The 24143-nt window shown below is 35.2% G+C and overlaps 1 protein-coding gene across 12 annotated transcripts in view; it reads left to right on the top strand.

The window, feature by feature from the left end:
- The window catches only part of SENP6 (SUMO specific peptidase 6), a 115572-nt gene that overhangs the window by 47475 nt on the left and 43954 nt on the right, over positions 1–24143 (top strand). For 9 of the 12 annotated variants that reach the window (XM_045498803.1, XM_045498802.1, XM_045498804.1 and 6 more), the window contains 3 exons: positions 688–758; positions 13642–13787; positions 20260–20557. In XM_045498803.1, the coding sequence (XP_045354759.1) occupies positions 688–758; positions 13642–13787; positions 20260–20557 (515 nt within the window). The remainder of the gene's footprint in view (positions 1–687; positions 759–13641; positions 13788–20259; positions 20558–24143) is intronic. The other 3 variants (XM_045498812.1, XM_045498813.1, XM_045498814.1) reach the window with 1 other exon arrangement.

The following is a 24143-nucleotide window of genomic DNA, read 5'->3' on the forward strand; positions in this document are numbered from 1 at the left end:
TTTTTTTTTCAACATTTATTTATTTTTTTTGGGACAGAGAGAGACAGCATGAACGGGGGAGGGGCAGAGAGAGAGGGAGACACAGAATCGGAAACAGGCTCCAGGCTCTGAGCCATCAGCCCAGAGCCCGACACGGGGCTCGAACTCCCGGACCGCGAGATCGTGACCTGGCTGAAGTCGGACGCTTAACCGACTGCGCCACCCAGGCGCCCCTAGCGGATTTTTTTAATTCAAAAAATGTGTGACAATGAAGTATTACATGCTCTTGTTTTTAATGTGTTTTATAAATTGTGATGGCAGTTTCAAAAGAAAACTAAAGTTTTGTACATTGAGGGAATAAATATATAACTTTGGTGACTACTTTGAAAGGACAATAATAACTTGGATCCATTTATTAAATATTTGTATGAAAGTTTGCAGTGGGGTCTGATGGATTAAGAGTCCATCTAAAATGTAGTCTAAAATGTAGTCACTGTTCTTAAAGGTCTTACAATTTAGTAGGGTTTAGCATATTTGTATCATATAGTTTTATTATTTTATAGTATTTTTTTATACGGCAAGGCAGCTGTGGTTTGCCTTTTTTGGGGGGGGTTACTTTTTATAAACACATTGTAAGTGATTCCTCATCTTTTTGTTCTGAAAATATATTTTTCTGTTAGAATAATCTATGTAAATTTCCTTTTTTAGGAAAGAATATCCACCTCATGTCCAAAAATTTGAAAATAATTCTGTAAGGTTGAGTCGGCCTCAAGGTGTCGGTAAGTGTACAGTTTTGTTTATTAACACCTGTGAAGGGTTTTGAATAGTTGTATGAAAGAAAGGTAGAAATAGAGATATGACACTGGTTTTAGAATATTCCCAAGTATAATAGAAATACATAGAAAAGCATTTTTTGAACTGATTTGAAGTTTTACTTACCTGTGACCTAACATTTTCGGGGAATAGTTACATACTGAAGAGATTACAGTTTGAAATCTTTTTTTTAATTAGGATTTGCACTAAATTCAGGATCCACATATTAATTGTAGATGGATTATAGCTTCAAAATTGTGTTTGGGTGAACTATATTATAATCTTGTATAATGTAGTTTTCTTGCTTTAAATGGTTATGGTCCTAAAATTTAGAACATATTAGGCAACCACTGAATTTTAAAGAGACCATACCTGATACAATTATGTTAATAATAGATGTGGAGAAAAAAAGTTGTGAGTAGAAATTTTTGTTTTTATTGGCGTAATCTATTAATATACTAATATTAGTGCAAAAATAAAGGCAAATAACATTTACAGAAAATGTTTCACCATCAAATTGATTTTCGTTATCTAGAATAGTGATTTTTTAAAAACATATATATTTTTTAATGTTTATTTTTGAGAGAGAGCGAGAGAGAGAGAGAGATAACGACAGAGAGGGAAGGAGGGAGGGAGGCTCAGAGAGAGGGGGACAGAGGATTTGAAGCAGACTCCATGCTGACAGCAAAGAGCCCGATGCAGGGTTTTATCTCACTAAGCATGAGATCATTACATGAGCCAAAGTCAGACTCTTAACCGACCGAGCCACCCAGGCACTCCTAGAATATTGAGTCTTAATCTGTGAGTTTGTCCCAGTCCTTTACTTGCTTAAACCATAGCACTGCTTGTTCTTATCCAAAATCTAATTGATTTAAACAGCTGGGTTTTCCTGATAGCTAAGAGTTTGTTTTTTAAAGCATCTATATTCTTTTCTACTCTTGAGTGGAAATCTTTTATTTGTTTATTGAACATGGCCCTATTTTATAAAGAGAATATCCCAAACTCCTATTCATCCTTTTTTTTTTTTTAAGTTTATTTATTTATTTTGAGGGAGAGAGAGAGAGAGAGCATGAGCATGTGTGCAAACATGAGCAGAGGAGGAGCAGAGAGAGGGGCAAAGAGAGGGAGGAGGAAGAATGCCAAGAAGTCTCCATACTGTTAGTGCAGACCTAACACGGGACTCAACCCCATGAACCATGAGATCATGGTCTGGGCTGAAATCAAGAGTTGGACACTCAACCAACTGAGCCACCCAGGCACCCCTCTTCATCCTTTATTAATAACTTTGTAGTTATTATGAACGTGAATTACTGTACTTGGCACTACCTAGTTATGCTCATTAAGTTTAGTAATAATTGACTACCCTTTTCAACATTTATTCTGTTATACCTTAAGTCTTTATTGAACTCTTACTAAGTACTGGATGCTGAGTTAAATGCTTTGTATTCATTATTTACTTTTGTTCTAGCTCCTTATCCAAGATCCTTTAAGCTAAATTTAACTTAACCTACATTGGATACAGAGGAAACTGAAGCACAGAGGGATTAGATAACTTACTCATGGACACAGAGCTGGTATTGCAATCTAGGCCTAGATGATGCCAAAGCTCATGCTTGAAACCACTGTGCTTTACCGTTTTCTTGCTGGATCAGAAAGTAAGTTATTTCTGATCCTCAGAGAACTGCACAATAGGTGTTATAATTCCCATTGCACAAATGCATTTTGGTAAGTTAAGTGATTTGGCCCATTCATATGGTTTTAGATACAAGTCAGCCCCAGGTTTGTTGCAAATAATTTTTAAAGTTTGATAACATTCATTTTGTGGATAAGAAATAATCCTTAAAATTTTTTTTTAATTTTGAAATAATTTTAGACTTACAGAAAAATTGTAAAAATAGTACATAGGTCCCATTTATCCTTTACCTAGCTTCCCCTAATGTTAACATCTTACAGTCACAATAGTACATTTATCAAAACTATGAAATTGGCATTGGTGGCTCAGTCGGTTGAACATCCAACTCTTAATTTTGGCTCAGGTCAGGATCTCACAGTTTGTAGGTTCCAGCCCCGTGTTGAATCCCTGCTTGAGATTCTCTTTCTCTCTCTCTCTGTGCCTCTCCTCACTTTTTCTCTCTCTCGAAATAAACTTTTAAAAAATATTAAAGATAAATCTTGATTTTATTTTATATTGAAAATCAGTCATGGTGGCAGCTACACGATAGAGAAGACAACTGTTTTTCTAGTTTGAACGACTGTAAAAATAGTTTTAAAAGCCAATACATAACCAGAGTAACAATAGTTGTTTATGTTCTGTCCCTCTTCTTGTGACACATATCTGCTTCTATTATGAAAATTTTCAAACATACGGAACAGTTGACTTTTATGGTGAATACACATATTTCTACCACATGGCTTCTACAATTAACACTTTTCTCTGGTGCTTTATTATATCCATTTGTACATGAATTCATTTTTTTATGCATGTTAAATTGTAGATATCAGTACACTTTACTCCTTCCTAAACCTTTCAGCATTTCTATCATTAGAGGTCAATATTTGCTCATAGTTCTCTTTTTATTAAAAAGTTACATACATTGAAATGCACAAATCTTAAGCGTACAATTGAATAAATTTTAATAAGTACACAAACTTTTCCAACGCAGACCCCTGGGAAGACAGCACAGATAGTATCATCAAAATTTCCTCATATTTTTTTCTCAGTCCTCACTCCTGCCCCCTCAAAGGTAACCATTGTTCTTATTTTTCCCTGCATAAATTAATTTTGCTTATTCTGGGACTTCATATTAGTGGAATAAAACATTATGTACTCTTTTATGTAAGACTTTTTTCATTCAAGATAATTTGTTTGAGATTGATCTATGTTACTACATGCATTAGTATTTTTTCCTTTTTAGTATTCCATTGTATGATGTACCAGTTTGTTTATCCATTCGCCTGATGGTAGATTATGGGTGGTTTCCCCTTTATGACTACTATGAATAAAGCTACCATGAACTTTTTTTTTTTTTAATGGAGGACCTTGTTTTTGTTTTTGTTTTTTTTAAATTAGATTACAAATTTATTCTGTATGTTCAACCAGCTAGTCATTTTTACTTGTAATAGCTTCCATATTCTGACCTTTCTGCTTAGCTGGAAATAGTGTGGTATATTAAAAAGATGTTGAGCTGGAGAATCCAATAAGAAATATTCTAATCTTGATGTTCCTACCATTTGGTCTTGGGTGAACATTCTGTTTTCTTCACTTGTATAGAAACTGCTTTTTGTATACAATGAGTCTAACAAAGTAATTTAATTTTTATAGGAATACTGACTAAAACTCGGATGCTCTAGACTGGAGTAGCTTCTCTGTAACCTCTGGTGTTAGTTGTTAGGAGCAGTTTTCAGTTCCTCTCTTTGCCTAGAGGCCAGGTCTTTATTTTTCTAGATCTTCGAGTGAATGAGTATCTCTGTGTGACAAAGTTAAGACATTTTCAAAGATGATGTAGTAACAGCATTTCTTCCTTTCACTCATGTAATTTCATCTTTTTAAAGTATGTCATATGGTTTTGTCTTCTGCTGTGTGATTCATTAATCCATTAAATATCTTTTGAGCCCTTAGCTTGTACAGTTTCTAGACACTAGGAAAACATGTGGCCAAAACATTATTTTCTGCTCTTTCAAAGCTGACAATATAATGGGAAGAAACAGATCAGTACAAATAATAACAGTAAAATACAATTAGGTGCTAATAGAAATACAGATTAAATGCTGTGGAAGCTCCAAGGATTGTTTATTTATGCTTAGTGTGGGGCAGAGGCAGCTTCTTAGCAAAGAATGGTTTGAACTTACTTAAATGGGGAGGACTTTACTTGTGAAGAGAACAGTAATATGTAGAGCATGATAGGACATACACCCTGGAGAAATGAACCTCTTTGAAGAGCAGTTTGTTTGGAAGACTGGAACATCAACACAAACTTTTGCTTGCAAAGAGATAGGGTTCTGAATTTTTTCCTTAGCTACTAGAATCATTGAAAGATATTAAACATTAGAATATAGTCATATTTTTTGTTAGATCACTTTGGCAGTAATGAGGAAGGATTCATTTGGAGTGAGGGAAATCAATTTAGGCCAAGAGTTAAGTATCTGAAATGTACTGGCAGTGGTGTTGGAGAGGAAGTAATGAATTTAAGAGCTGTTAGTAGAATTCCCTTGAATGTGAGGAAGGAGGCACAAGGAGAAGTCAGCTATTATTTAGATTTCCAGCTTTCTTGTCCAGGAAAGTAAAGTGTTTGAACTGTACAAATGCTGGAAAGGTAGAATTCACTTAGTGCAACTCTGTGATTACAGTAACAAGAATAATTATATATACTTTTTTTTTTTTTAATGTTTGTTTATTTTTGAGAGAGGGACAGAGTATGAGCAGGAGGAGGGCAGAGAGAGAGAGAGGGAGACACAGAATCCGAAACAAGCTCTAAGCTCTGAGCTGTCAGTACAGAGCCTGATGTGGGGCTTGAACTCATGACCGTGAGACCATGACCTGAGCCAAAGTCGAACATATAATCGACTGAGCCATTAGGCGTCCAAATTGTGTAGGCTTCTTAAGACGATATCGTATTTCAGACTCAGAAATATTACATAATGTTGATTTGTATGTGTAGGTAACTTCCTTATTTAAAAAAATTCAAAGATAAGAGGATATTAGAGGCACTTGGGTGGCTCAGTTGGTTAAGTGACTCGATTTTGGTTCAATTCATGACCTCACGGTTTGTGAGTTCAAGTCCCATGTTAGGCTCTATGCTGGCAGTGTGGAGCCTGCTTGGGATTCTTTCTCTCCCTCTCTACCCCTACCCCATTCGTGTACCTGCATATGCACACGCTCTCTCTTTCTCTCAAAATAAATACACTTTTTTGAAAAAGAGGATATTGGGGTGCCTGGGTTGCTTAGTCGCTTAAGTGTCAGACTCTTGACTTCAGCTCAGGTCATGACCTCATGGTTTGTGAGTTCAAGCCCCTGTCAGCCCAGAGCCTGCTTGAGATTCTCTCTCTCCTTCTCTCTCTGCCCATTCCCTGCTTGTTCTTTCTTTCTCAAAATAAATAAATAAACTCAAAAAAATTTTTTTTTAAAGAGGATATTGAAGATAGGAATATGGAAGTATTTAACAAATTTGGGATTATGAAGGTAGAAAATTTTGGTTTGTAGACTCATTAACTTGTGTTTTAGAAACATGTATTGTCTTGCATACTTAAATCTTTGCTGATAAAGTCAGAGTGTAATAAATTATTCTTTTTGGGTGTTCATTCAATCACTTAAAAATTCTAATTATGTCCTTAATGAAAAGTATTAAATTTTCATTGAAAAATAGTGAGGAAAATCCTTTTGTATTTCTTGAATAACAAACCATTAGGCTGAATATTAGTTTAGTTTCCTTTATCTAAACAGTTGCACCCAATGTTTGAATTCTGTTTTTTTCTTATTACTAATCTAAGAAGAGTCACTAACTTTAAGTGTGTGTGTGTGTGTGTGTGTGTGTGTGTGTGTGTGTGTGTGTGTGTGTATGAGAGAGAGAGAGACATTGATTGACTGACTGATTGGTTCGTTGTGGGAAGTCCCTCTGCTGTCTTAAACACAGAATAAACTGAAGAGAATATTGGTACGCTTGATGAGAGTGGTCCACAGTGTGTGCAGATCCTGGTGAGGAGTGAAAAGTAAAGCTACCAGGACATGATTATAGGCTACAACTTAAAGTTCTGGTTATTCTTTTATTATTATTACTTTTTATTGATGTATAGTTGACATGAAATAATGCATGTTTCAGGTATACAGCATAGTGATTCAACGATTATAAATTACACTGTGATCACAAATGTAGCTACCATCTATCACATGATTGTATGTATACAACACAATTACAATACCACTGACTATTCCCTATGTGTGCCTTTTATCCCCGTGACTTATTCATTCCATAACTGGAAGCCTGTGTCTCCTACTCCTCTTTACTCATTTTGCCTACCACTTCTTACTCTTGGCAACCATCAGTTTGTTCTCTGTATTTATGGGACTTTCTGCTTTTTGTTAGTTTGATTTGTTAGATTCCACACATAAGTGAAATTAAAAGGTATTTGTCTTTAGGGGCACTTGGGTGGCTCAGTTAGTTAAGCATTCATCTTCGGCTCATGTCATGATCTCACAGTTTGTGGGTTTGAGCCCTGCGTCACGCTTTGTGCTGACAGCTCAGAGCTTGTAGTCTGCTTCAGATTCTGTGTCTCCCTCTCACTCACTACTCCTCCCCACTTGTGTGCTCTGTCTCTCTCAAAATTAAATACATAAACATTAGGAAAAAGTATTTGTTTTTCGTTTGACTTATTTTGCTTAGTACAGTACCTTCTAGGTCCATCCATGTTGTCACAAAAAGCAAAATTTCATTTTTTTTTTTATGTCTGAGTCATATTCCAGTATGTATGTGTGGGGGGCACATCTTTATCCCTTCATCTCTCAGTGGACACTTAAGTTGCTTACATATTGTGGCTATTACAAATGATGTTGTAATAAATATAGGGGTGGATAAATCATTTCAAATTAGTTTTTTAGTTAGGTTTTTTTTTTGTTTTTGTTTTTGTTTTAATTCTTTGGGTGAGTATCCAGTAGCAAAATTACTGGATCCTATGGTATTTCTATTTCTTAGTTTTTTGAGGAACCCTTATACTGTTGTCCAAAGTGGCTGTACCAATTTACATTCCCACTCACAGGGAGCAAGGATTCCCTTTTCTCCACATCCTCATCAATACTTCTTGTCTTTTTAATTTTAGCCATCCTGACTGGTGTAAGGTGATATCTCATTGTGGTTTTGATTTGCATTTTCCTGATGATTAGTAATGTTGATTCATCTCCTCATGTGTCTGGCTTTGGAAAAATGTTTATTCAGATCCTCTGCCCATTTTTTAATCTGATTGTCTTTTTGTTGTTGAGTTGTGTAAGTTCTTCATGTATTTTGGATGTTAATCCCTTATCAGATAATAACACTTGCAAATTTCTTCTCCCATTCACTTGGTTGCCTTTTGTTTTATTGATGGTTTCCTTTGCTGTGCAAAAGCTTTTATAGTCCCAATTATTTATTTTTGCCTTTGTTTCCCTTGCCTGAGGAGACAGATACAGAAAAATATTGCTAAGGCTGATGTCCAGGAGTTGACTGTCTATGTTTATTTTAGGAGTTTTATGGTTTCAGGCCTTACATTTAGGTCTTTAATCCATTTTGAGTTTATTTTTGTGTAGGGTGTAAGAAAAGTGGTTCAGTTTCATTCTTTTGCCTGTGACTGTCCAGTTTTCCAAGCACCATTTATTGAAGAGACTGTTTTCCCCCTTGCATATTCTTGCCTCCTTTGTTGTAGATTAATTGACCATCTAAGTGTAGGTTTATGTCTGGGCTCTCTATCTTGTTCCATTGCTTTATGCATCTGTTTTGTGCCATTTCTTTACTATTTTAATTACTGTAACTTTGTAGGATAGTTTGAAATCTGATATTGTGATACCTCCAACTTTGTTCTTCTTTGTGAAGACTGCTTTGGCTATTTAGGGTTTGTGGTTCCATACAAACTTTAGGATTATTTGAGCTACTTCTCTGAAAAATATTATTAGTCTTTTGATGGGAGTTGCATTGAATCTGTGGATTGCTTTAGATAGTATGGACATTTTAACAATATTCTTCCAATACATGACATGGTATACCTTTCCATTTATTTGTGTCATCTTCAGTTTCTTTCATCAGTGTCTTACAGTTTTCACAATACAGGTGTTTCACATAGTCAGCTAAATTTTTTGTAGATAATACTCTTTTTGATGCAGCTATAAGTGGGATTAAAAAAATTGTGCTAGGTTATTTGTGTACAGAAAATCAACCCGTTTCCATATATTTTCTATTCTGCAACTTTACGGAATTCATTTATTACTTCAGATAGTTTTTTGGTGGTGTCTAGGGTTTTCTATATGTAATACCATGTTATCTGCAAATAGTGAGTTTTGCTACCTTACCAATTTGATTGTCTTATAATTTTTTTCTTGTCTGATTGCTGTAGCTAGGGACTTCCAGTCCTATGTTGAATAAAAGTGGTGAGAGTGGAAATCCCTGTCTTGAGAAAAAGCTTTCAGCTTCTCACTGTGCGTTTGTCCTATGTGGCATTTATTATGTTGAGGTATGTTCCCTCTAAACCCACTTTATTGAGAGTCTTCATTATGAACAGATACTGAATTTTGTCAAATGCTTTTTTATATCTATTGAGACGGTCATATGATTTTACCCTTTATTTTGTTTTGAGATGTATCACATTGACTGATTTGTGGATACTGAACTGCCCTTGCTTCCCTGGAATAAACTCCACTTCATTGTAGTGAATGATCCTTTGATGTACTGTTCAATTCAATTTCCTAATATGGGGCGCCTGGGTGGCTTGGTCGGTTAAGTGGTTAAGCGTCCGACTTCGGCTCCGTGGGTTCAAGCCCCGCGTCGGGCTCTGTGCTGACAGCTCAGAGCCTGGAGCCTGTTTCAGATTCTGTGTCTCCCTCTCTGTCTGCCCCTCCCCTGTTCATGCTCTGTCTCTCTCTGTCTCAAAAATAAATAAACGTTAAAAAAAAATTTTTTTTTAATTTCCTAATATTTTATTGAGGATTTTTGCATCTATGTTCATCAAGGGTGTTGATATATAATTTTCTTTTTTTGTAGTGTTTTTGTTTGGTTTGGTACCAGGTACAATCAACCATTGTATTGATTTTATACAATGAATTTGGATGCATTTCTTCCCTTTTTTTTGTTTTGGAAGAGTTTGGAAAGGATAGGTATTAACTCTTCTTTAAATAGAATTTACCTGTGAAGTTGTCTGGTCTTAGACTTTCGTTTGTTGAGAGCTTTGATGACCAGTTTCGTTTTGTTACTAGAAATTGGTCTTTTCATATTTTCTATTTCTTCCTGACTCACTCTTGGAAAATTATGTTTCTAGGAATTATCCATTTCTGCTAGTTTGTCCAATTTATTGGCATATAGTTTTTCATAGTTATCTCATAATTCTTTGTGTTTTTACGGTATCAGTTGTAACTTCTCTTTTATTTCGGATTTTGAGTCCTTTTTTTCTTGGTGAAAAAGGTTTAGAAGTTTTGTTTATTTTTTTCAAAGAATTTCTCTTGGTTTCATTTCTTTTCCTTTGTGTTTTTAGTCTCTGTTTCATTTGTTTCTGCTCTGATCTTTATTATTTTCTTTATTGTACTAACTTGGGGCCTTGTTCTTTTCTGGTTCCTTTATGTGTAAGGGAACATTTGTTTATTTGAGATTTTTCTTGTTTTTTTTTTTGAAGTAGGGCTATATCTTTATAAACTTCACTCTTAGAACTGCTTTGATCTATCCCAAAGTTTTCAAACCATCGTGTTTCCATTTTCATTTGTCTCTAAGTATTTATTTCCTCTTTGATTTCTTCATCGACCCATTGGTTGTTTAATAACTTGCTGTTTAGCTTCCGTATGTTTGTGGGATGGTGGGTTTTTTTTCCCCCTTCAGTTTTTCTCTTGTAATTGATTTCTAATTTCATATTGTTGGAAAAAATGTTTGATATATTTCAGTCTTTTAAAATTTGTTGAGACTTGTTTTGTGGCCTCACAATTGATCTCATCTGGAGAATGTTCCATGTACACTTGAAAAGAATGTGTATTCTGCTTTTTGGGGATGAAATGTTCAATATTTATGTGTTAAATCCATCTACCTAAGAATATGTTACTTAAGGCCACTGGTTCTTTATTGACTTGCCATTTGGATGCTTTTTCCATTGATGTGAATGGGGTGTTAAAGTCCCATACTATTACTGTTTTACTGTCAATTTCTCCCTTTATGTCTGTTAATATTTGTTTTATGTTTTTAGGTACTCCTGTGTGTTGGGCACGTAGATATTTACAATTGGTATACCCTCTTGTTGATTGATCCCTTTATCATTATTTAATGCCCTTCTTTGTCTTTTGTTACAGTCTACGTTTTAAAGTCTATTTTGTCTGATATAAGTATTGTTACCCCAACTTTTTTTTCCAATTCCATTTGCATGGAATATATTTTTCTGTCCCTCCACTTTTAGTCTGTATGTGTCTTTAGGTCTGACGTGAGGCTCTTATAGGAGCATATAGAAGGGTCTAGTTTTTTTCTTTTTATCCATTCAGTCACCTTTTGTCTTTTTATTGGAGTATTTAGTCTATTTACATTTATAGTAATTATTAACAGGTATGTACTTATTGCCATCACGCTCATTGTTTTTGGTTGTTTTTTAGTTCTTTTTCTCTTGCTCTCTTCCCCATGATTTGATGACTTTCTTTAGTGTTATGCTTGGGTTCATTTCTTTATATTTTTTGGTGGTTTGTGGTTACCATGAAGATCATATATAACATCCTATATATTTAGCAGTCTATTAAGTTGTTGGTTGCTTAAGTTCAATATATACTAAATTCACTACCGTTTTACTTCTTCCTCTCACATTTTATGTATATGATGTCATTTTATATTTTATATTTTGTGTATCCTTTGACTAATTTTTGTAGACGTAATTGATTTTACTACTTTTGGTTTTTAACCTTCATATTAGTTTTGTGTGTGATTGATCTATTGCTTTTACTGTATGTTTGCTTTAGCAGTAAAATTTTTTCCATAATTTCCTTCTAGTTATGGCTATTTCTTTTCTGCTTAAAGATGTCCCTTTAACCTTTCTTGTAAAGTAGTTTAGTGAGGATGAGCTTCTTTAACTTGTTTTTCTCTGGGAAACTCTTTAGCTCTCCTGTAATTCTGAATGCTTATCTTGCCTGGTAGAGTATTCTTGGTTGTGAGTTTTTTCTTTTTAGCACTCTGAATGTATCATACTACTCCCTTCTGGCCTGAAAAATCAGCTGATAGCCTTGGTTTCCCCTTCATGTAACCATTTGCTTTTCTTCTGTTGCTGTTAAGATTCTCGCTTTATCTTTAATGTTTGACATTTTATTTGTCTTGGTGTGGTCTCCCTGGGTTAATCTTGTTTGGAGCTCTCTATCTCTGTTCTCTCTTCCTCTATCTCTGTTAGGAAAGTTTTCAGTCATTATTTCTTCAAATAATTTATTTGCCCCTTTCTCATCCTTCTGGAACCCGTATAATGTGTTATGTTAGTATGGTTGATGTTGTCCTAGAGGTTCCTTAGCGTGTGCTTTTTTTTTTTTTTTTTTTTTTAATTTTGCTTTTGTTCAGCTTGGGTACTTTGCACTAACATATCTTCCAGATTGTTCATCCATTCTTCTGCATCCTCTAATCTGCATCCTCCAATGTATTTTTCATTTCACTTACTGTATTCTTCAGCTGATTGGTTCTTTTTAATTTTTTATATCTATGTTGAAGTAACGTAGATATAATTTGTTCATCTACTCTTTGTTCATGTCTAGTGAGCCTCTTTATGACCATTACTTTGAGCTCTTCATTGGGTAAACTGCTTATCTCCATTTCATTTAGTTCTTTTTCTGAAGTTTTGTCTTGTTCCATTGTTTGGAACGTATCTCACTGTGCCCTCCTTTTTCTGGCTCTTGCTGTTTCTATGTATTGGGTAGATCAGCTGCTTTCCCCGATCTTGAAAGTAGTGGTCTTATAGAGAAGGCATCCTATGAGACCCAATAGCACACTTACTTCTAGTCACTAGAACTAGGTGCTCCAGGGGTATCCCTTGTGTAGGTTGTGTGTGCACCCTTCTGTTGTGACTAAGCCATCACTTCTGCAGGGTGCACTGATGAGCAGGGCTGGCAGAAAGGCCTGGCTGTAGCTGCTGCAGGCTTGCTGATGGGTGAGGTTAACTCTTGGCACAGCAGGCTGAGAGGTCCAGCTACAACTTTTGTGAGTGTGGTTGTAGGCAGGGCACTGTCCCTGTAGGATTGCTCACTGGGTGTGGCATTGTAGGAGTTGCTTTGGAGGCACACATGGGGTTTGGCTGTTTGATTAAAGTGGTTTCGCAGGGGAATGCCAGGGTAGCATGAGCACTGCTACTAAGGAAGATAGATAATGTCAAAACTGGCACCTGCAAGTGTCCAGTTAGCTAGGCTGAAGAAGAGCAAGGAAAATGGTGCTTCCCAGCATTTCTATTCTTGTATATCCCTCCCCCTTTCACACATGCCCTAAACTTAGTCAAATGAATGTCCTTCATATATAACCCAGGTGCTTTTCAAGGTGCTCTTTCTGTCCTGGGTCTTGGACTAAGTGATAAAATGCATTGATCCTTTAAAAGTAGAGTCTTTTTTTTTTTTTTTTTTTTCCCCTTATAGCCTTCAGCTTTCCCAGAGTTAAGGCCTACTGATTTTCAAAGCTCTTGGAGTTATCAATGCTGATTTTCAAAGCCAGGTGTTATGTGTAGCTTGTCTTCTTGGGGCTGATTCCCAGAGCCAGGGTGCCTAACTTGATCCCCTCACTCCTCTGGGAGGGCCTCCATGCCTGTGATACCACTCCCACTTTTGGATTACCTGCCAGGGATTTTGTTCCCGACTGCATCTCTGCCCCTCATACCCTCTCAATGTGTCCTTTCTTTTATACTTTTATAAAGATTTGTTCTGGTAATCTTAACATTATTTTCAGAATGAGTTGCATTATATGTAGTTGTTGCCTTGGTGCCTGAGGAAGGAGGTGAGCTCAGGATCCTCTTAGCCATCTTCCCCTGCTCCCAAGTTTTGCTTACTCTTTGTTGTACATTTTGAAACATTAATTTATTTTAATCAAACTATAATAATTTGATAATATAAATTAGTATTGTTTATAGCAAAAGTCATGAGGAATTTATAAGATTTAATTTCAGTACATTTGTTTTTTTTTCTTCTTCCTTTAGATCGTGTAACAAAGAAAATTGAAGAGTCAGAATCACATCTGGAGTCTGAAATTAAAAGGAAAGTACCACAGAAACGTCATAGTAGCACATATCAGTCTCTATCTCCTCTGTCTCCTGCTTCAAAAAAATGTTTAACTGATATAGAGGTGGGTAGAGAAATTCTTCTTTGTTGCTAATCAATTAGTTGGTATTTTTATCAGTATAACATTTAGTACTTACTAAATTCTAGGGGATCTTTCCTTATAGCACTAGAAGAGACATAGAAAAGTTTTTTTTTTTTTTAATGTTTATTTATTTTGAGAGAGAGCGAGTGTTGAGTGGGGGAGGGGCAAAGAAAGAGAAGAAGAGAGAGAATCCCAAGCAGGCTCCACACTGTCAGCATGGAGCCCAGTGTGGGGCTCAGTCCCACGAACCATGAGATCTTGACCGATCTGAGACGAAATTGAGAGTTGAACGCTTAACCTACTGAGCTGCCCAAGAGTCCCTAGAAAAAAAATTTTTTTAATGTGTATTTATTTCTGAGAGAGAGTATGAGCAGGGGAGGAGCAGAGAGAGAGGGAGACACAGAATCTGAAGCAGGCTCCAGGCTCTGAGCTGTCAGCACAGAGTCAGATGGAGGGCTCGAACCCACAAACCATGAGATCATGACCTGAGCCGAAGTCAGATGCTTAAGTGACTGAGCTGCTTAGGAGCCTCTCCTAGAAAGTTTTTTTTTTTTTTTTTCCCAACGTTTATTTATTTATTTATTTATTTTTTGGGACAGAGAGAGACAGAGCATGAACGGGGAAGGGGCAGAGAGAGAGGGAGACACAGAATCGGAAACAGGCTCCAGGCTCTGAGCCATCAGCCCAGAGCCTGACGCGGGGCTCGAACTCGCGGACCGCAAGATCGTGACCTGGCTGAAGTCGGACGCTTAACCGACTGTGCCACCCAGGCGCCCCTCCTAGAAAGTTTTTTAAGCAGACTTTTCTGCTTTCACTATGTCATTTTTTTCATTATCCAAAATGTAAAACACATATATCTGGAAAGAATTTATCAGTGCCTTCCTGCAACATACTCCAAATAATAGCTCTCAACCAGAAATATTTTGAAATTATTTTAAATTTGCAAAAAAGTTGAAGAAATAATAAAACAGCTTACATACACTTCTATTAGATTTCTCAGTTTTCCACATTTGAAATATTGATCTCCCTCCTTTCCACCTTCCCTCTGTATATATGTGTGTTTCTGCACCATTTGAGTATAAGTAACAAATATGCCTATTTATTACTTTAATGTTTTAGTGCATGTTTCCTTAGAAAAGGCAGGGGAGGGGGCAGAGAATGGGGCATGTTCCTATAAAACCAGAGTATGCTTGTCAAAATTTTAAAATTAACATGGATCCAAAATTACTGTCTAATCCACAAACTCCATTCACATTTCACCTAATTAATTTCCTTCACTGGAACGGGATCAAATTCAGGATTGTGTTATATTTCATTGCTGTAATCTTTAGTCTTCCTTAATCTGGAATAATTCTTAGTCCTTCCTTGTCTTTCATTAAGTTGATACTTGTGAGGAGTATGTTTCTTCATGATTTATGCATTTTTAAAGAATCCTCTCAAGTGATTCTATAATCTCATCATTGCATCCTATCAGAATGTATACAATTTTCACATTATAACATTTATCTTAAGATGTACTTTCCTATATTTGTCCACCTTAAAGTTAATTAGTAGGTATTATTTATTAATAAGATGAGCTGCTGTAAGGTAGAGTGTATATAAAGTATAAAGAAGGATGTACCACTCTAAGGTAGAAATTTTCCTTATATTTACTTATTTCTTTATACAGCTCAATACATAGATCTTTTCTTTTTTTGGAAGTATAGTAGACACAACATGGATTCTTACTCAAAAAAATTATACTCTGTCACTGTCATTATTTTGATGCTCAGATTGTCCCAGTCTTGGCCCCCAGGAAGTTCTTTAAGCTGGCTCCTCTTTCTTTTTGACATAACCACATCATTCTTTGAATACTTCCTTAAGTTTTGATGTAACCAGATGGTCTAGACTTCTTTGTATCTTCTCTGTCTCAGCTCTAGAGTTATGTATTTCTCCAAGGGCCATTGTTCCTATAAGTGGAGGGACTATATTTGGGCATTAGTTATGCTTATTGCTAATTGGTATCATGTGTAGAGGCCCTCTCAGTGGGCAAAACTAGCAAATATATGTGTGTGTTAATATTTAGTACATGTTAAAATGCATGCATTCACACTGATAGTTCCAGTTCTGGTCTAATACCACAGTGTTTATCTTAGCCTTTCCCACTTTGCATATTTGTAACTTCCTTCTCTGACTGAGAAGCCTGACTCCCATCATTTACTTATTGGTTCAGTTGCTTTTTATCTGATCATTCTCCTGGAGTGCCAGCCTAAGGTTGCCTAGCCCATACTGGCATTTCCCTGCTGCCTGGCCCACTGCTTGATCCAGGTAAAGAAGCAGAAAGGACACACTGTCCTTCTCTCCCCTAAGCATGCCAGCTGAAAACCTCAGAATTTTTTAACATCTAAAATAAATCTTTCTTTTACTCTTTACTGCATTCCAGTTGTTCTTACTCTGTTCTTAGTGAACATAAAGAATAGATTCTAGCCACCCTTTATGTAATTTTTAATTCTTAAACAAGATTAGTGGTTTTTTTCCCCCACATGTAGCTTGTGAAATGCTACACTATGTACTGTTTACAAGGAAACACAGTCTTTGATATTTAATGAGATTATACATCTTAAGGATATTTACTAAAAATGACATCTCATTGGTGTCTCATCAGAGACAGGTTCGTTCTTATTAAGCTTACTTGGTTATTATTTATCTATAGAGTCTGGCAGATAGTATGTGTTACTGACTAGGATTTATTTTATTTTGTAATAGTCTACCTACCAAGAGGGGGAAAATGAGACTTTAATTAGTCTTTGTTTTCCAAAAGAAATTTTATCTAACATGAAATTATTATGGAAATATATAACTTCATACACACTTTACTAAAAGTAATTGAGCAGTGTTGAGATTATAGTGTTTAGATTGTTAGGTTGATACAGTTCTGAATCTGTAGTTCTTATCATGGAAAATTTAATATTATATTTGGTTCAGCTAACATGCATTTTGTTTTTGTTGCAAATAGTTCCAAGGTATGTGTTTCTTAGCTGATGGAAGGCATATGATAATAGTTTACAGTATAGTTCATTCTGCATTTTAATATCAGAAATTTGAATACTATGTGCTTTCTGTGTTTGGTATCAACTTATAAAAGGAAATATGTGGGAGTATTACCTTTTCATGGGGTTCTTTCCATTGAAATATGTACTATTTATCTTTCTTATAGGCAATGAAAAATTGGAGTCAGATTTTTTTTAAGTTTATGTGTTTATTATGAGAGAGAAAGAGAGAACACAAGTGTGCACACTGTCAGTGGGAGCAGAGAGAAAGGGGGAGAGAAAGAATCCCAAGCACGCTCTGCACTGTCAGCATGGAGCCCGATGCAGGGCTTGAACTCATAAACCATGAGATCATGACTTGAGCTGAAATTAAAAGTGAGACACTTAATCAACTGAGCCACCCAGGTGCCTCTGGTGTCAGATTCTTAAAAGACAGGGTTAGCTTATATGTAGCTGATTCCCACTACAACCGATGGGGCTCGGTTTTCCACATAAATTAATATCTTTAAACTTTTTTGGGGTTCACCAGGATATTTTGTAAACCTATGTAGATGTGGAAGTATTTCTTTGCTTATCATGAAAAGAGTGGGGTTTAGATTTCTCTGAGATGATTAGGTATTTTATCACAGTGTGGTATGCATAAGATGGGCACTGCTGTTTTGTTTGAGTTTCCCTTTTAGGTGCGTTGTGACATGGCCAACCATTTGAAGTCCATTAGGGAATAATTGCATTATTTCATTTAAATGTACAGTTGACCCTTGAACAACACAGGAGTTAGAAGTGCTGATCCCTGCACAATTGAAAATCTGCATATTAACTTTTAACTCTTCCAGAATTTTATTCATTTATTTACTTCATTTAATTAACTTAACTGTTGTCTAGAAGCCTTACTAACAACACAGTTGATTGTCACATACTTTGCATGTTGTGTATTATATACTGTATTTTTTAAATGTTTGTTTATTTTTGAGAGAGAGAAAGCACTAGTGGAGTAAGGGTAGAGAGAGAGGGAAACAATCCAAAGCAGGCTCCAGGCTCTGAGCTGTCAGCACAGAGCCTTATGCAGGGTTTGAACCCACAAACCATGAGATCATGACCTGAGCTGAGGTCAGACGCTTAACCAACTGAGCCACCCAGATGCCTCTGTATACTGTATTCTTACTATAAGGTAAGCTAGAGAAAAGTACATGTTGAGAAAATAGTAAGGAAGATAAAATACATTTACAGTACTGTATTTATCAAAAAATATTGTCAGGTAAGTGGACCTATGCTGTTCAAACCTGTGTTGTTCAAGGGTTAACTATACTAGTATTTCTTTCCCTTATTGACAATAGGCTAAAATTCGAAAGGTAGATAATCTGTCCCATGTTTGTGTCTAACAAGTTATTTGCATAGTTCACCTGTTAACTATACATCCTAAATACACAGGGCACTATCACAAGTGCTATGAGAAAAAAATTCCTTATACCTAGACACAAATAGTATAACAGAATTCTGCTATGTATTGGCAGAGAAAGAGACATGTTCTTTTTTTTTTTTTTTTATAATCTACACATGCTGTGATAGTGAACAATGTTCTAAGTTCAGCTTTGCCTTGGTTGAAGCTTGGTTTCATTCTTTGTTGTTATCTGGGGTAGATCCTTGAATAGATAACATGGTTTGATAGAATGGCTCTGTTGTGAGTCATGTAAGACAAGGGAAACAGTTTTTGTCAGTTTTCCCTTGTTTAAAACAAGAAGATAAGACTAGACCAGTGGTCTTTAGACAATTTCCTAAGTGTATTTAAGGTATAAATTTACATAGAATAAGATGTCCAGAACTTAAGCTTTTAGCTGAGTGAATTTTGAAATTTATGTTTATACAACGTGTTCCTCCTACAACTTCTTGATGACTTCTGTCACCTAAAAGATTTAAAAAATTTTAAACAACTATACATTCTCTTACATATTTTTAAGTTGACATTGAACATTTTTTGTTTCAAGATTAAATGGTTACATAGGATGTAATAGTTGACACAGTGAAAAGAGTAACATTTTATTTTATTATTTTTGAGAGAGAGAAAACGCAAGCTGGGAAGGGGCAGAGAGGGAGAGAGAGGATTCCAAGCAGGCTCCATGCTGCCAGCACAGAGCCCACTGTGGGGCTCGAACCTACAAACTGTAAGATCATGACCTGAGCCGAAACCAAGATCAGATTCCCAACTGACTGAGCCAGTTGGTGCCCCAAAAGAGTAACATTTTAAAATAGAGAGTGGTTAAATCACTCTCCTCATACATGGATCTGGTAACATCCAAATACTATAACACTTGATAATTACTATTTCTTTCTATTATTTCACTGTCAGAAGTATTTATCCACTTATTTCCTATTATATAAGACTCAAAGTGTTAAATTTATTTTTGATTGAGTTATTTCTGTTATTAATAGCACACTTGGTTAAAAACTATATGTTACAAAGTTTGATAAGTTATTTGACATAAAATTATTGGAAATGCATGTTTTAATTAGAGAGATACTGATTGTTTTTTTCAACTACTTCCTGTGTCTATGAATAAATATTATGCTGGGCATAGTGAGACAATTCAACATCTATTCATATTTTTGCTTCTTAAAGATCTAAGTGCTAAAGAACTTTTTCACATAAATAAGTACATGAGTATGAAAATAATCCTTAAACTTCTTCTAAATTATATGCCCCAAATCACAGGAAGCTCTACTATCAAGAAACATTTTTAATAATCTCACAATTGTAACCTACACTAGGCCTTCCTTAAAATATTTTTGAAGCACTGTCTTAGAAATCAGTTGTTTTGTAAAAGTTTTTGTTAACCAGTGTTCAAAATTGATTCTTTTTTCCAACATTTAAATTATCCTTTGGTTTGGTTTGGTGGTTTTTATACTCCAGGGCAATGCACCATTGTAATATTTCAAATGGAAGTGTTTTGTTTTTTTAAGTAGGAGAACAATTCTGGCAGGAGATAGCTTGACAGAGGCATAATCAAGTCAGGTTTTGGAATGATATGTGGAAATTGAGAATTTTAGATGTTGATTCCCTTAAGATTATTTACGTTCTGTATGCCATAGAAAATCTTTATATAGCCCTTAAGTAGTGTACATGGTCCAACGTAAGGATTGCTGGATTAGATGGTCCCGAAAATTGCTTCCAGCATCCTGATGCTAAATCCCAAGTAACATGATGTATTCAGGATTTTTTGGCAGCCATGGTGATGATGATGTGGAGTGAGAGACTTAATTTTGAAATCTTATTTTTTATTCCATAATGTTGAAATAAAATGCCAAAGTCTTTTGATTTTTTTATTCTTTTGGAACTTAAGGTTTCTAACCAGTGTGGGTATTGTCCAAAATGTGGAAAAGAAAAGGAAAATCAGACAAAATGCCAAAGTTGTGGTATTCTTTTTCCTAAGGATGTGCAAAGAAATTGCAGACAAGCTATAACTTTGAGTGAATCTACTGGACCATTATTAAGAACATCAATTCATCAGAATTCTGGAGGACAGAAGTCACAAAACACAGCATTATCATCCAAGAAGTTTTATGGCAACAGTCTGGGAAAGATTCCAGTTGATATTATTGTGAATTGTGATGATAGTAGACAGAATTATTTGCAGACTAATGGGAAAGTCATTTTACCTAGGGCAAAAGTAGCCAAACTCACAAACCTGAAAGAAAGGAAAACAAGCCTGTCAGACCTAAATGATCCAAGTAAGTATTTTACTCCCTTTAGTATTATTTATATCAATCCAGTATTTTTTACATATGTTTTTAATGTGAGCATGAGCATATTTGAGAAGTATAGTTTTAATAGGTATTTGTGTCAGTTATATAACATGTTCTTTGGGTAGATGATTAAAACTGTCCATGTAGTTGGAAAATAATAACTGACTTTGTTTTCACCCCATCCATCTTAAATAGTGGGGAGGTGGGGGGAGCACAGACCTTGACCCCGGTCTTAGGTCAAGTGCCAGTTATGCCCAACTTTCTAACTTTGGTCCAGTTCATTTAATCTCTCTGATTTGTAAATGGATTATTTTCTGCCTGATAGGGTTTTTGAGGAAGTAAATGAAGTAACATATAAAGTGCCTACCATAGCCCAGTAAATAAAGTGTTTGACATGTAGAAAGAACTCAATGAAAATTAGTTCTCTTACCACATTTACTCTTCCCTTAAATCTTTTTTTTTTTTTTTTAATTTATTTATTTATTTTGAGAAAGAGAGTGAGAATGAGCGGAGTAGGGGCAGAGAGAGAGGGAGAATCCCAAGCAGGCCCCACACGGTCAGCATGGAGCCTGACATGAGGCTCAAACCCTTGAAGTGTGAGATCGTGACCTGAGCTGAAACCAGGAGTCAGACGCTCAACCAACTGAACCACCCAGGCACCCCATCTTCCCCTAAGTCTTTTTCTTACCTTTAGATATATGTGTGTATATGAAATGCAATACTGTTTGTAATAAGTAGCGAAGATTAGAAACAGGGAGTAGTTGAATAAACTATAGTGTACATAGCTGTAAGAGGAGAGAAAGATCTCATTTAATATTCTATAGAGTGAATTTTAAGATCTTTAATAACATGAATAAAGCAAAGTACAGATCACAGTAGATAATGTGCTACCCTTTTTTTGTGAAGGTGGGAGAATTAATATAGGGGATTTTTTTTTTAAAAGAAAGAAAAACTAAAACTAAATTTTAAAATTTAAAACTAAACTAAAAACTAAAAACTAATTTTAAAACTAAACTAAAAACTAAAAACTAATTTTAAAAATAATTGATTAGAAGGAGGAAACAGTGTAGGAATTAGGGATAGATGCCGGATATCTCCAAACATACCTTTTTTGTAGATTTGACTTGAGAACCATGTAAATGTTTTACATGATTATAAAGCAAAATTAAATAGGAAATTTAAAAAAATCAAAACCAAGATGAAACTAATGAACCTAATTATATATCTGGTTGGTGGCTTGAACACACAGAAGAATTATTTCAAATGAATTTAAATTAAAATAATACTATGGCTATGCATTCCTAATGTGATACATTTTAAGGTCAAACAGAATTGCAAAGAAATTCTAAGTGCATTCAGTAATACTGTTAATGATATTGGTATTGCTACGTTTTGTATTGTTATTTTTAAACACATATATCGATAAAACAAATAAGCAATTTTATTATTATCTCCAGAATCCAAGAAATTTCAGTGTTAGAGCAAAGGAATTCAAAAGTAAAGTCAAAGAAGTAACAATCTCATAATTTTAAACTTGGATTGGAGAGAATGGCATGAAATTATTATATATATTCTCTTAGATAGAAGTGAACAATTCTATTTCCCATATTTGTGTTTTTGAATACTACTTCTCACTAAAAATAAGTAGAACTCCTCAGAGAAATGGCTGACTCCAGGTCTGGAGCAGGAGTGTATGAGATAAATCTAGATCATTTACTCAGGAAGCATGGAAGCAGTCAAAAACTACTATGGACATGTCAAAAGACACAGGAGCTAAAATGAAAGGGCTCCTACTGACCAGTAATGGGACTGTATGAGTCACAAAAGGTTTCATAACTGCTATTTATTGAAATATGCCAAATATATTAAATTTTTTTTTTTTTTTTAGCTCGCAATGATATCATCTCCCTACTCCCCCAAAAGAAAAAAAGCGCCCAGTTGGTTACCTTTGGAGGTTGCTTAGGTTCCAAATCATTACTCTGAAAACTGGTAAATGAAAGGGGGTGACATAAAAATTTTTTTCTTAAAGTAGATTTTACTTTCTTTAACGTGTGTTTATTTTTGAGAGAAAGAGCACACGGGAACTGAGTGGGGGAGGGGAAGAGAGAGAGAGGGAGATACAGAATCTGAAGCAGGCTCCAGGCTCTGAGCTATGAGCACAGAGCCTGACGTGGGGCTCGAACTCACGAATTACAAAATGATTACTTGAGCCAAAGTCAGACACTTAACCGACTGAGCCACCCAGGTGCCCCTAAAAATAAAAAAAAATTTTAATCTGAGAAATATGTCAAGTTCTATTTTAATTCAGTTCAATAGAAAAACCTTAGCTCAGCGGCCCTTACCTGGCTCAGTTGGGAGAGCATGCAACTCTTGATTTTGGGGTCATGAGTTCAAGCCCCACAATGGGTAAAGAAATTACTTAAATAAATAAACTTAAAAAAAAAAAGCAAACCTTAGCTCATAACAGTGCATTAGCTTATTTTTCAAAAAGAACTATTAAAAAAATTATAACTGTGATAGGTATCAGCCAACAAACACATCTGTTATGATACTATGATGATGTTAGTATTTGATGAATATTTTACAGTACATTTTAGTGTTTTATCAGTGCGATATTAAATATTGTTAAAATAATTTAAATCTTTCCTAATAGTGAAGGTTTTACATTTTTATGGTTAGATATGAAGAAAACTTACTTATTAGTTACTGGGTACTATTACTGAGCCAAATGCTATACCATCCTGATGAAGTTTCTAGGATGAGAGAACTGGAACTTAAGGCTAATGTGATTAAGTTAAAAAACAATAAATTCATGTGGTTTTGAAGTGGCTTGAGTAGTTTACTATTCAGACCTTAACCTAGGGCCATATCAACCATGCATTAAAACTGTAAGACATAAATTTGTTCCCCTTCCTTGCTCAAAAAATGAACACACAAAACAATTGAAGACTAAGTATTTTCTATTAAAGTCCATGGAAAAATATGTTTTAAGGGCATTTTATACTAGTAATAAAAAATATCATTTATCGAATGCTTACATGCCTTACTTTGTGGTAAAGGTATATACACTAACCAAGTTTAGTTTATTGTAAAAATTATTATAACATGTGAGGTAGGTACAGATATATCCCATTTTATTAATGAGGCAACCCATGATTAAGAAGATTAACTTCTCAATATTATTATATGCATAAGGACTGTTGGAGTTTAGACTCCAAAAAACAGATTTTTCTGGTTCAAAGTCTTGTTTTCCTTGTATAGCTAATTATTCTTAAATTCGTGTTCCTATTAAAATAGTTTATTTTCATGAAACTTCTCTTATGTCTTGGGTGGTCAAATAATAAAATGTACAGTGTCTGAAGTAGTGGTGATAAATTCTGTATAGAAAAGTGAAGCAGGTCCAGGGAATAGAGAGTGCTAATTGTTAGATGTCAAGATGAAGAAGGGTGCTATTTTAAAAAGGTGGTAAAATAGGCACTTCTGATAAAGTAACTTTTCAATAGAGCCCAAAACGAAGTAAGGAGAAAGACATGCTGATATGTGGAAATAAGGTTGGAATGTAAGTACAAAG

Source organism: Leopardus geoffroyi, chromosome B2 (assembly GCF_018350155.1).
Source record: "Leopardus geoffroyi isolate Oge1 chromosome B2, O.geoffroyi_Oge1_pat1.0, whole genome shotgun sequence".
In the NCBI taxonomy this organism is placed as follows: domain Eukaryota; kingdom Metazoa; phylum Chordata; class Mammalia; order Carnivora; family Felidae; genus Leopardus; species Leopardus geoffroyi.